Source organism: Orcinus orca, chromosome 5 (assembly GCF_937001465.1).
Source record: "Orcinus orca chromosome 5, mOrcOrc1.1, whole genome shotgun sequence".
NCBI classification, from domain to species: domain Eukaryota; kingdom Metazoa; phylum Chordata; class Mammalia; order Artiodactyla; family Delphinidae; genus Orcinus; species Orcinus orca.
The window spans coordinates 45772214-45785372 of NC_064563.1; the positions used below are offsets into that span (position 1 = coordinate 45772214).

At 37.2% G+C, this 13159-nt stretch overlaps 1 protein-coding gene across 23 annotated transcripts in view; it reads right to left on the reverse strand.

The window, feature by feature from the left end:
- Positions 1–1224: 1224 nt before the first annotated feature.
- Positions 1225–13159, reverse strand: part of B3GALNT1 (beta-1,3-N-acetylgalactosaminyltransferase 1 (globoside blood group)) — a 32238-nt gene continuing 20303 nt past the window's right edge. For 17 of the 23 annotated variants that reach the window (XM_033409489.2, XM_033409498.2, XM_033409505.2 and 14 more), the window contains 3 exons: positions 8706–8770; positions 6058–6150; positions 1225–3364 (listed from right to left, as the gene is read on the reverse strand). In XM_033409489.2, coding sequence (XP_033265380.1) covers positions 2335–3330 — 996 coding nt within the window. In that variant the 5' untranslated portion in view covers positions 3331–3364; positions 6058–6150; positions 8706–8770 and the 3' untranslated portion in view covers positions 1225–2334. The remainder of the gene's footprint in view (positions 3365–6057; positions 6151–8705; positions 8771–13159) is intronic. The other 6 variants (XM_033409510.2, XM_004281859.4, XM_033409499.2 and 3 more) reach the window with 1 other exon arrangement.

Below are 13159 nucleotides of genomic sequence, written 5' to 3' on the forward strand. Positions count from 1 at the left end.
TGGGAGCTGTTCTTGCAGCAGAATCTGGCAAAGGCTAACATGCTGGGGTCACAGACTCAATGCTTACAGGCAAGCAAAGTAAATGAGTGAGGCAGAGAGCAGGTAAGACCACGGGGATGTGGCGGGGATGTGGCAGGGCTGTGGATGGCAGAAAAGCAGCCGCCTAAGGTTAGGCTCTGTATTAAACTCTGTTACCAGTTAAAATAAAAGGTGCTATTCATGTGGTTAAACGTCAGAGGCCAAGATTTTAATAACACAGCTGACTAATACTACTTGAAAGCAAACATGAAGTTAAAGACAAAAAATATAACGACCCAACCTCAATGTTTTTCATAATCATTTAACTCTTTAGAGATCTCTTAAGCACCAACCTGCAGTTGAAAAGGAACAATCTTCTAACTGGCAATTACTCACGTTTTACTGCTTTTTTTGGTCTCATCTTAAAGGGAAGGGAAGTTATCTTTTATTTTAAAAGTTTTCCCTCTATAAATTATTTGACTTAGCTTCCCAAATACCAATATAAAGTTAGGCAAATTTGATCAAATCTAATCCTACCATAAAAATACCCACCACCTGTGTCTTAAAGAAAGTGACTCCCGGGGGGTGGGTGGTGGTGGTGGGATAATTTGGGAGACTGGGATTGACATGTATACATTAATAGGTATAAAATAGATAACTAATAAGAACCTGCTGTATAAAAATAAATAAAATTAAAAAGAAAAGAAAGTGACTCCGTATGGATGGGAATTAGCAAGGGCATAGATGGATTCCACAGAGTATTTCATTTAATTGATTTTATTGTAACTGGATCAGGTCTGAGAGGAGGGAAATGGAAATAGCCTTGTTATCAAGAATCAAACATTATAATGTTTCTAACTGAAATTAAGCTTTTCTTATAGGAGAATTATAAATATATGAGTATTACAAGAGCTGACTATATATTTTCAAGTTCATATTTTCTGCCAACAGATTTGATCTTTCACCATCATGTAATCCAGAAAAAAGGAAATCACTTGTCCCGTATCAGGCATAATGGGAAACTGCACAATCCCAAGAACATGGGGGCAAGGAGTGCTTCTCTTGGACCAACTAGCAGGTCAAAGCTGACCTACATCACCACTCCTATGAAAAAACGTGCTTCTCCATGACATGGAAATCAGACTTGATTTTAGACCACATAGTGGGGCTTTCCTCTTGATGTGAAACTAATAACAATAGCAGCAGTGTTTTTTTCTTCCTTTTTATTCTCAAACTGATTGTTAATTTAAAAAAAACATGGAGCAGTTAACAATGCAACTTGAATCTTTAGTCCTCTCTTTCCAGCTCAAGCACTGAAATATGCCACTCCTTTCATAATATTCTGGCCATCACGTTCTCTCTTTTTGGCTTCAGAGTCCTTTCCAAAAGGAAACATGCTGCCTGGCGCTCTACATTACTCCTAATTTCCAGGTGGAACAATGAGACAGATGAAGTGACATCTAAAAACACCAGGGATTATATTTTTAAAAACAAGACAATAATTTAGATCTTCTTGCTTTAATTCTTCTCTATATTACCACGAAGAAATATTTATCAAAGTTCAGGAGATTACTGATATGCAATAATGACCGATATCTACACATTAATGGAGCTATTCATAATAAACTCATCAGTGAAGTAACTGGAAAAGAAGTTTAAATATAAAGAGTGATTTTTCACTATTCTGTTTATACAGTATTGAAACAACCATAACATTCAAACACCCATAAAAGTGCAAAACTTTAAGTACCATTAAATAATAACTGATAACTGAAATACTGCAACATCCTGAAGTATCTTCCGAATGACCAAAAAGAGATGAAATTTTGTTCAGCATAACTTCACTTGTTTTACACACAACTATATATTTTAAAAAACTGTAATCCATGTAAGATATACACAAAACCCTGAACTGACTAGATTGTTCAATGAATAATACTCCACACTGCTTTGTTGTTATGGACAGATGAGCTTATAATTCAATGAAACCCATTTAAGAAGTTTTAATCTATAGAACGACACGTTCAAATTGTTTGGTCCTATGTGTTTTATTAACAAAAACCTCCCATTCCTTTATAAGATGTTTAATTCCTCTGAATATCAACTTTAAAAGGCCTGACTTGATTGTTGTCAAAATAAACCACAGGTCAAGTACAACCCTCCAGTCTCCAGCCTATAGCCTCTTCATGAGTTTCAGTTCCGTGTAAGCCACACAGTGACCTTCCCATGAGTTTTCCATTGGAGATTTCATAGTCTAACTTTAACGTTTTCCACAAAGTGTCCCTCCCTTCTCTAGGCCTTGGGTAGAATGTCAAATTAATAATGGCATGTGGTGTTCCTTAGCATAACCTGCCAAAATGTGATAATTTCCTTGGAAGAAAAGCCATGGGCTGCAATCACGCGTCTGAGTTGACAGACATCCAAATGGATCCTATATAAAAAGAAAAGGTTGGTGTCCTCTGGAATGTGAATGTCCACTTTTAATAAATTCAAACAGATCCCAACATAAACATCTTCAAACTTGATGGGTTTTACGTGACTCATCATTTCATAGATTCTTGGCACCAAATCTCTGGACATTATATAACCCAACCCACTGCAGTAGGGAGGAAACACCTTGAAGGGATACTCCTGGTATGAAATATGGGTTTTTTGGTAAAATCCTCTATAGGAATAATTATCAATTAGAGGATAACCTGTGAAAAACTTCTCTGAGTGGTTTAAATTTAAAAGATACTTCACTAAATTGCCAGTATTGATGAAGACATCAGTGTCTGTCTTCATGATGTACCTGGCATTGGGGCAAAACTCAGTTACCCACCTAAATGCCATAATCGTTTTCAAGGTCAGGTTATTGTACGTGTCTAAAAAATCTTGTCTTATTATGTCGCCATAAAGGAGGTGTTCATCCTCTAAGGATAATGCTAACATTTTGTCTTCCCTTTCAGCCTGCTGGCCTAATAAGAAAAATGTAAGAACCTTATATCCCCACCAAGACTTCTTTTCACCCCAAGTAACTCTAATGGCCTGTCTGGCTTTCACATCTGAGGGGTGTGAGGTCACCAGGATGACCAGAAACGGGTTTTGATGAGAGCAGTTCGAATGCTCTCGAAGTGTGAAGCGGAAGTCTTGTCTGTAAATGGGCTCATACTCATAGAAGTACATCCAGTTCACGCGTTCTATCACATTGTAGTGGGGAAGACTGAGGTACCACATCACCAGGAAGCTCAGGAGTGACAGCAGCAGGAGGCTCCATTTCAGGGATCTCAGCGACATCCTACCCGGAAGAGTGGTCAGGAGCGCTGGGGCCATTCACAGCGACTCAGGAGCACGCGAGCCTCGGGTTCTGGAAGATTTATCAAAGACCTGCTTAGCATGCCCCACCCAAAACACATTTTCAAATGATACCTGATCATCTACTTAAGGAAGAAGAGTTGGCAGAACAAAAGCTCCAAAGCAAAACCAAAAATCCTGACCTGAATCTACTTAACTTCATTTAACTAGAAGCAAACAGATACCAACAACCAAAAGTATATTTCAGCTTTTTACATCAAGACCAATGTTAAAAACATATCCTCAATTATTTGAGGAAAATTAATACTTCTTGTTTGACCTAACTGTTGAAATAATTCTTTACTTCTTTTTCATAATGGTAAAGAAGAGAAGCAGTTTGCTTTATTTTTTACTGTAGATTTATCTTGTAACTCCCCCATTACTCATCTTTTTCTGTCCCTCTGGATATCTAGAATAAAATCATTAATGCAAAGAGATATTATCAGCAACATGTCCAAAAAAACCAAGGGTCTTTCTCAGCTGTGTGATCTGATGTGAATTCTAGCAAATCCGGAGTAAGAAAAACCCAACAGCTACAATTATTCACAGTGATCTGCTTGATATGGGATGAGATAAAGGTGGAGATGCTTCCCCTGAAAGGTCAGGCCTCTAAACACAAGAAGAGTAACCATCTCTGGAGTTTTCAAATGCACAAGACTATGAAACAGCTTTTACCTGCCCCAAATACCACCCCAGCCCCCTTTCTACCTCACTAGCTGAACTCAATGCTCAGTTTGGACAGCAAGTGCTTAAATTAAAGGCCTGTCCATAGTATGAGTTTTTGTGAGTTTCCCATTCTAAGCTTACTCCCATCTAATCTAATCTAACTTCCCTGTTCAGAAATCCTGCACCAGATCAGAATCATGGGATGGAACCTCCTAGAACACTTGCTTTTACAGGGAACTTCTAGCTGAGACAAGAAAACTGAGCTAGGAGACACGGTGCATTCACGGTCGCAGCCTCAGCTCTGCTTTGGATCCCAAGGATAAGGTTGGTTTACAATTCGGGATCCCACAGGGCTTTCCTGGTGCCATGATCGTGGGCCTCAGTCCAAAGACATTCATGTACTAAGTGTTTACTAGATGTTTACTAGAACTTCAACATCCACAGACTGCACCAGGCACTAAGGAGGCCAAAGGAAGAAGGAAATGGGAGGAGTGCAAATCCCAAGGCAACACGTAAACATGTCACAGCAATGTAGTACAGACTGTTTACGTCAAATGCTAAGGAACTTCAGAATGAGGGACAGATCAACAACATGAAGGGCAGGTTGAGGAAGCTTCTGACCATGCCCTTTCACCCCAATCAACTGGGGGAGAGATCCTGGGAACCCAGAATTTGCTGTGGAGGGCATACATTAATGTCATTATATGGAAAGGCTGGTCTACCAAGGGTTCTACCTTGGGGCAATCTTAGGTCTTTGGACATACAGTTCTTCTGCCTCTTAATACATATAAAAATGAAAGGATCTCAAGACTCTTTGTCCTTTCCCTCTGGCCATATCTTACCTGCCCTGATTACCTCTTGCTACAATATCCTTTCCTACCTCTAATGTTTTTTATATTTTAAGTCACACAGCATAATGGAATGTTTCGGCAAACTCTCTAGTTCGGTTTCATGTATATGTGTCTTGCCTTTCCACTTATATTCTATGACCTTGTCAGAAAGAACATTTTTCTTTTGACAAGAGTCAAAGTACAAGACAGAGACCTACAGCAAGAGTGCAATGAACACTGACCTGTCTGATGTGCTATTTCTATTTGTAGAAACATAAAATGTAGGTCTATCCATCCCACCCCCATCCTCCTTTCTCCCCCTTACTAGCCTTACACAGCTAGCTCCCAGAAAAAGCTGAAACAGAATAGACCTAGAACGAGAATTATGGAAGGAATTAATATCTTCTTACACTTTCTCCTCACCTGGCTACTAGACACAGCACAACCCTAGGGAGCTCCATCTAATCTCAGCCATCGATGACCTGTACATTTATTACAACTGTTATCAAATGGCAGTTTTACTTATTCTGACAAATTGGCACATTATAACAAATTTCGGACACATGGAAGGAAAGCATCTGAGTAAAGGGCTTCATGTATAACTGCACACAGGCAATGGAGGCCCGGCTACTCTTCAATAATGGGAAGAACTCAAAAACAGCAAATCTTACTATAAAAGTTATCCTATATGCATTCTACAAGCCACAGTTCATAAATGTGAAATTGTGTCTGTAGTTATGATGTCTACTGCTTATGGGCCTACAAAGAAAATAAAGTAGCAGCAAAAAAGAACAGGAACTATCTATTCCAAAAGTGGGGGAAGGTCTTTCAAGGACTGGCTGGAACAGACTTCAGGTTACCCACAACACAGGTGGCTCCAAAGGCAGAGACCAGGGCCCACACCTAGTTCTGTCCTTTGCCAACCAGGGAGAGCTATGGGTATGTTATTTACCTCCGGAAGCCTCAGTTTCCTCATCTCTACAGAATGAAGATGTTAATACAGTGTGAATTAACAGATGGCCTGTGTCAGGTACGCAACAAACAGAGGCTATCGTCATGAGCCGTGTTCTACGCTTTGCGGCTATTCCATCCTGTTTATGTTCACTAAATTGATTTTTATTGTCAAAAGGGATTATCCTAAAGAAATAATCTTGATGAATTCTTCCTACTTGATGAATGTTTCAAAGCGTCAAAAGATTTTATTTCTTACCTTCTTGATTTATTTCTTCTGAGTGAAAGACCTTCAATTTCATCAACTGAACATTCAGTAGCAAGTAGTAGTCAAAAATAGTGCTTGAAATTTCTGTAAGATATGTAAGAAACTTAACAGCATCTACTTATGGGTCAGGGAATTAGACGTCAAAGAGGGGAACGGAACCCCTTCCCCATTCCAATTTCTTTCTGAACATATGCTGAAATAAAACGTTAAAAAAAGCCCACGAATCCACAGAATTCAGAGAGTTCATGGGTTCATCAGGGAAGAAGAGCACTTGGTATTCAAGACGTAAAACCTCTAAGTCCTCAGGTCAGATGGTGTCTTACGACATCCTACCACAGTTCCGCTTCCCTGGATAAAGAACTCAGGGTCACTAAAAGAAGTGAAACACGAAACTTCTAAGAGACACTCTGCTGGTATCCTCTAATTCTCTGTTCCACACACATACACAGAAGGTAACCCTGACATGAGACTGTCAACTACCACTTCCCAATCCACTCCCTCCCCTTTGAACCTCTATCTCTACTTACAAATACCCAAGACACATTAGTAAACGGAAAACTATGAAGCACATCTCAATTCCTGCCATGCTTTAGGATGCTCATATATTGATTTTCATCAGTCAAATTTAAAAACCAGAACAGGATGTGACAAACAGGAAGGCACTGATGTGTATCACTCCTTATACCAAAAACACTCCAAAGGGATTTAAGATTCAAATGGGAGAAAAATAAACTGCTAGGAGCACAGACACACAAAATATACAAATGAACATTTAACAGTTTTGAAGTGGGGAAGAACTTTTAGTTATCCCATCTAAGGAAACAACCCAGAACTCATAAAGGAAATTCTGATCAAATAAAAATTTCATAAAGTTCTTGAACAAGGTTGAAAAGCAAAAAAACAACGCGATAAAAAGCACAAACAAGGTTAAAAGATTAAAAAAAAAAACAGGGAAAAAATAACATATTTATAATAATTTATAAGCCAAATAAGAGTTCATACAGCTTAATAAGAAATGGATGAATGCAAAAAGAGAATAAACAGCCAAAGGGGAAGTTCTCAAAAGAATTACAAATGAACGATAAAACAAGAAAAGATATTCAAACTCACAAGGAAGCAGAGATATTGACAAAAATCTCAAACTGGAAAATTAAGGGGGAAAAATGACAATACTTAGTTTGTGTGAGGAAAAGAGGCAAGAATTGTGCACTTTTTGGAGAGATTTATTAAACATGTATCAAAGACTTGAATGTGCACACTCTTTGACCAATATCACTGCTAGCAATTTATCTTAAAGAAATAATCAGGCAACTGTGCATAATTTATAATATAAAAAATTATTTTAAAGTCTCCCAATAGGGAATTGGTTAAACAAAATTATGATACATCCATACAACGGTATACATTTATTCATTATATGCAATGATACTTAGCTATATTCTCTTGATATATTACTTAGTGAAAAATGCAGTAGCAAAACTGCATATGTAGTATGATTCCTTCTGAAAGATGAAAAGACAAGCCTCCAGAATCCACACAGCCACACATGCAGAGCAAGATGTCTGGAAGGATGTATCCCAATATGTCAGTGGTTTCAATTCTATGGACTTCCTGGAAGATTTCTTTCTCTCTTTCTTTTATCATTTGGATTTTCCACACTATTTGTGTACTGTCTTTGTAAATAGATAAAAACAAAGTAAAAAAATTGGACTTCATGCTTGCGTATCTCAAAATTCCAATGAATGGGAGTAACCCTAAGCTAGCAGTTAGGATCCCGAGTTTCACCTTATCTCAGCTCTTCTCCCAAGGTGTGAGCATGTACAATTCATGATATTTCTAGTAGGTATTATTCTCTTTGTCTCAGTAAATATTAACTAAGTACAGTAAGCAATGATTTTTAAAATCCATTCAAAACACTGTAATTCTAATATAACTCTAATAGGATGTATATTAGCTAATAATAATAGCATTACGTACACACACAAAACCGTTTATAAAGTATTTCAACAAATTTTATTAGTTCCCCCCAATAACCCAATATTGTGGGCCAACTGGTTTTACTGTACATATTTTACAGGTGAATTTTAGAGTTCAAGTAAAATGAAGGTGAAATAAAAACACTGTGAAATGGACTAGGACTTATAAAGTGCACAAACTCTAGCTAAAAGGAGTACCAAGGGAATGTATTTTAGTATGAAGAAAAATGAACTCAGGAGGAAGGAACGGAATTCAAGAAACAAAGGTAAGTAAAGAGATTATTGAAAGATAATGAAAACTAATAAATATACATAGTAAAAGAGAGAGAGAGAGAGCGAAGAACAAAAACAGTGTTTTTTGGTGTGGTTAAAAAAGTGAAACCAAAATACTATATAAAAATGATGTGGTTGCTTTAAAAAGAGTTTCATTTAATAATGTGTATTAACCTTTAGAGTGACGACCCTGAAAGAACAGAGACTGAACATATACATTCCACACAGATTAAGAAATAAAAGAAACAAAGCAAGCTATCAACTCAATAGAGGGCAGGAAAAAAGGAAAAAAGCAGAGAAAATGCATGGCAAATGGAAAACCACAGAAGGAGGTGGCAAAAGTAAATTTAAATGCATCCGATATCAGAGTAAATATAAACGTAAACTCACCTACTGAAAAACAGACTCTCAGATTGGCTTAAAACTCTGCCATATACTACTTATAAGATACATGCCTAAAACAAAACAACACAAAAAGTTTAAAAATTAGGAAATTTTTTAAAAATCAGGAAAATGCCAATCAGAAATCTGCTGTAGTTATTTATTAACATCATGTATTTAAATGAACAGCATTTAAAAGGGACAAGGAGATTTTGTTACTAATAAAAGGAACCAACATATACATTCCACACAGATCAAGATAATTTAACAATCATGAAGCTATAGAAACAGAAACATAGTCTCAAAATACATAAAGCCAACTTTGAAAAGTATCAGTACAAATGGGAAAATCTATAATCCTAATAGGAGATTTTTAACAAATCTCTCTAAATAACTAAATACATCAAGCAGAAAAAAATAAGGATGGGAGTGTTTCAAATAAAATTATTATTAATAGTCTTGATTTAGTACCTTTCATTCAATTAAAAAGAACAGGAATATTCTTTTCACGACCACACAAAACATTTACTAAAAAACTGATCATGGGCTTCCCTGGTGGCGCAGTGGTTAAGAATCCACCTGCCAATGCAGGGGACACGGGTTTGATCCTTGGTCTGGGAAGATCCCACGTGCCGCGGGGTAACTAAGCCCATGCACCACAACTGCTGAGCCTGCATGCCACAACTACCGAAGCCCGCATGCTCTGGGGCCTGCATGCCACAACTACTGAGCCTGCATGCTGCAACTACTGAAGCCCACATGCCTAGAGCCCATGCTCCTCAACAAGAGAAGCCACCGCTCGCCGCAACTAGAGAAAGCCCGCGTGCAGCAACAAAGACCCAGTGAGCCAAAAAAAACAAATATATAAAAATAAATAGAATGATTATACTAAAAAGAAAACTGATCATATTAGGTTACATAAGCTGTCTCCAAAATTCAAAACTTAATTTAACACAGGCCCCATTATCTGACCACAGTATTATTTCAGCCTAACTACCAAAACATATCTTGAAAAACACATAAACAAACAGACAAAAAATCCTGTCAGGAAACTCAAAACCCTTACACACCTAACTTTTGTTTAATCCATAAACTTAAAGAGAACACCACAGTGGTAATCATAAAATACATGCAACTGAATACCAGCAATGTATAACATTTCAATGAGGAAGATATTATACCAGTCCCTTACTTGAAAATTACTGGGGGAGAAGACAAGTCAAATTTTTTCTCTTGTTGTTTTGTTTTAAAGAGTGATTTGTAGTTCAGGGAAGACAAATAGCTCCAAGTGAAAAGGAGAAGCTCTTCTTTATAGAAAACTGCCAATTATGAATGTAGATAGGATGACAGAATAAGAAAACTATCATGTTGCAACCTTTCATGAAATTACTGATTCAGGCAATGATTATCAGTGTTTTAATCATCAAATGAAAGACTGATGGGGAATTAGACATTGTATGGTACCAAAGTAACACCACAAAGATTACTTTTTACTTGTAAGGACTGAAAAAAATATAAAATTCACAGTGAAGGAATGCTACCACTCTCATCCATCATCAATCTCAGCATAAATAATGGAACAAACACATATTATGTGTCTCCAAATGAGATACAATGTGAAGTGTACATCCTAGCCAAAATGTTTAACTGGAATCTAATCACATTTTATATGAATTACAGAGAACAGAAGAACAAGCTAAGAACTCCACAGGGAAACACTCCAACAAACCCAGGAGGTGGGGTGTTCTATGGGACAACTAGCATGGTGTCTACACCTAGTCAATCCTGTAAAACAAGGGATGCCTCAATATTAAAAGAGATTAAGAGACATACACAATTGCAGTGTATGATCCCAGACTGGATCCTGGAGAAACTGAAGACAATGTTGATATTAGGTGATGTGAAAAGGATTATTTATTTTGTTAGGTGTGATGATGTTAACTGAAAATGTTCCTGGGTAAATAAATGTGCTATATCCATACAATGGAATACTATTCAGCTGTAAAAAGAAACAAAGTACTGATACTTTGTTTGGCTATAACATTTTATTTAAGAATTCAGAACATGGGGATGGCTTCACTGGGGAATTTACCAAACATACAAAGAAGAACTTATACCGATCGTTCTCAAACTCTTCCAAAAGACTGAAGAGGAGGGAACACTCCCAAAGTCATTCTATGAAGCCACTATCACCCTGATACCAAAATCAGACAAAGCACCAAAAAAGAAAATTACAGGCCAATATCTTTAATGAATATAGATGCAAAAATTCTCAACAAAATACTAGCAAACCGAATTCAAGAACACAAAAAAAAGATCATACAACATGATCAAGTTGGATTCATTCATCCCAGGATCACAAGGATGGTTCAACGTATGCAAATCAATCAATGTGACACACCACATCCACGAAAGAAAAGATAAAACCACATGATCATTTCAACAGATGCAGAAAAAGCATCTGATAAAATTCAACATATTCATGTTAATAACTCTTATCAAAGTGAGTATAGAGGGAACATATCTCAACATAATAAAAGCTATTTTTGACAAACCCACAGCCAACATAATACTTGGTAAAAAGCTTAAAACCTTCTCACTAAAATCTGGAAGAAGACAAGGATGCCCACTCTCACCACTTCTATTCAACATAGTATTGGAAGTCCTAGCCACGGCAATCAGAGAAGAAAAAGAAATAAAAGGTATCCAAGTTGGAAAGGAAGATGTAAAAATTGTCATTATATGTAGATGACATGATACCATATATAAAAAACTCCACACAAAAACTACTAGAACTGATAAACAAACTCAGTACGTTAGCAGGATACAAAATCACCGTACAGAAATCTGTTGCATTTCTTTACACTAAAAATGAAATGTAGAAAGGGAAAGTTTTTTAAAAATCCCTTATAAAATTGCATCAAAAAAGAAAAACACTTAGGACTAAACTTCACCAAGGAGGAGAAAGACTTATATATTGAGAACTATAAGACATTGATAAAGGAAACTGAAGCTGATTCAAAGAAATGGAAAGATATACCATGCTATTGGATTAGAAGAATTAATATTGTTAAAATGGCCATACTACCCCAAACAATCTACAGATTTAATGTGATCCCTATCAAATTACACATGACATTTTTCACAGAACCAGAACAAATAATCCTAAAATTTATATGGAATCACAGAAGACCCAGAATTACCAAAGCAATCCTGAGAAAAAAGATCAAAGCTGGAGGCATAACTCTCCCAGACTTCAGACAATACTACAAAGCTACAGTAATCAAAACAGCATGGGCTTCCCTGGTGGCGCAGTGGTTGAGAGTCCGCCTGCCGATCCAGCGGACACGGGTTCGTGCCCCAGTCCGGGAAGATCCCACATGCCGCGGAGCGGCTGGGCCCGTGAGCCATGGCCGCTGAGCCTGTGCGTCCGGAGCCTGTGCTCCGCAATGGGAGAGGCCACAACAGTGAGAGGCCTGCGTACCGCAAAAAACAAAACAAAACAAAAAAACAGCATGGTACTGGCACAAAAACAGACATATGGATCAATGGAACAGAACAGAAAGCCCAAAATAAACCTATACACCTATAGTCAATTAATCTTTGAAAGGAGACAAGAATATACAATGGAGAAAAGACAGTCTCTTCAGCAAGTGGTGTTGGGAAAGCTGGACAGCCGCATGTAAACCAATGAAGTTAGAACACTCCCTCACACCATACACAAAAATAAACTCAAAATGGCTTAAAGACTTTATATATAAGATTTGACACCATAAAACTCCTAAAAGAGAACATAGGCAAAACATTCTCTGACATAAATTGTAGCAATATTTTCTTAGGTCAGTCTCCCAAGGCAATAGAAATAAAAGCAAAAATAAGCAAATGGGATATAATTAAACTTACAGGCTTTTGCAAAGCAAAAGAAACTATAAACAAAACAAAAAGACAAATTACAGACTGGGAAAAATATCTGAAAACGATGTAACTGACAAGGGCTTAATTTCCAAAATATACAAAAGCTCACACAACTCAGTTACAAAAAAACAAACAACCCAATAAAAAAAATGGGCAGAAGACCTAAACAGACATTTCTCCAAAGAAAACATATAGCTGGCCAATAGGCACATGAAAGGATGCTCAACTTCACTAATTATTAGAGAACGACAAATCAAAACTACAATGAGGTATCACCTCACACTGGTCAGAATGGTCATTATCAAAAAGTCTACAAATAATAAATGCTGGAGAGGGAGTGGAGAAAAGGGAACCCTTCTACACTGTTGGTGAGAATGCAAACTGTTGCAGCCACTATGGAAAGCAGTATGGAAGTTCCTTAAAAAACTAAAACTAGAGTTACCATATGATACAGCAAACCCGCTCCTCATCATATATCCTGAAAAAAACTCTAGTTTGAAAAGATACATGCACCCCAATGTTCACAGCAGCACTATTTACAATAGCCA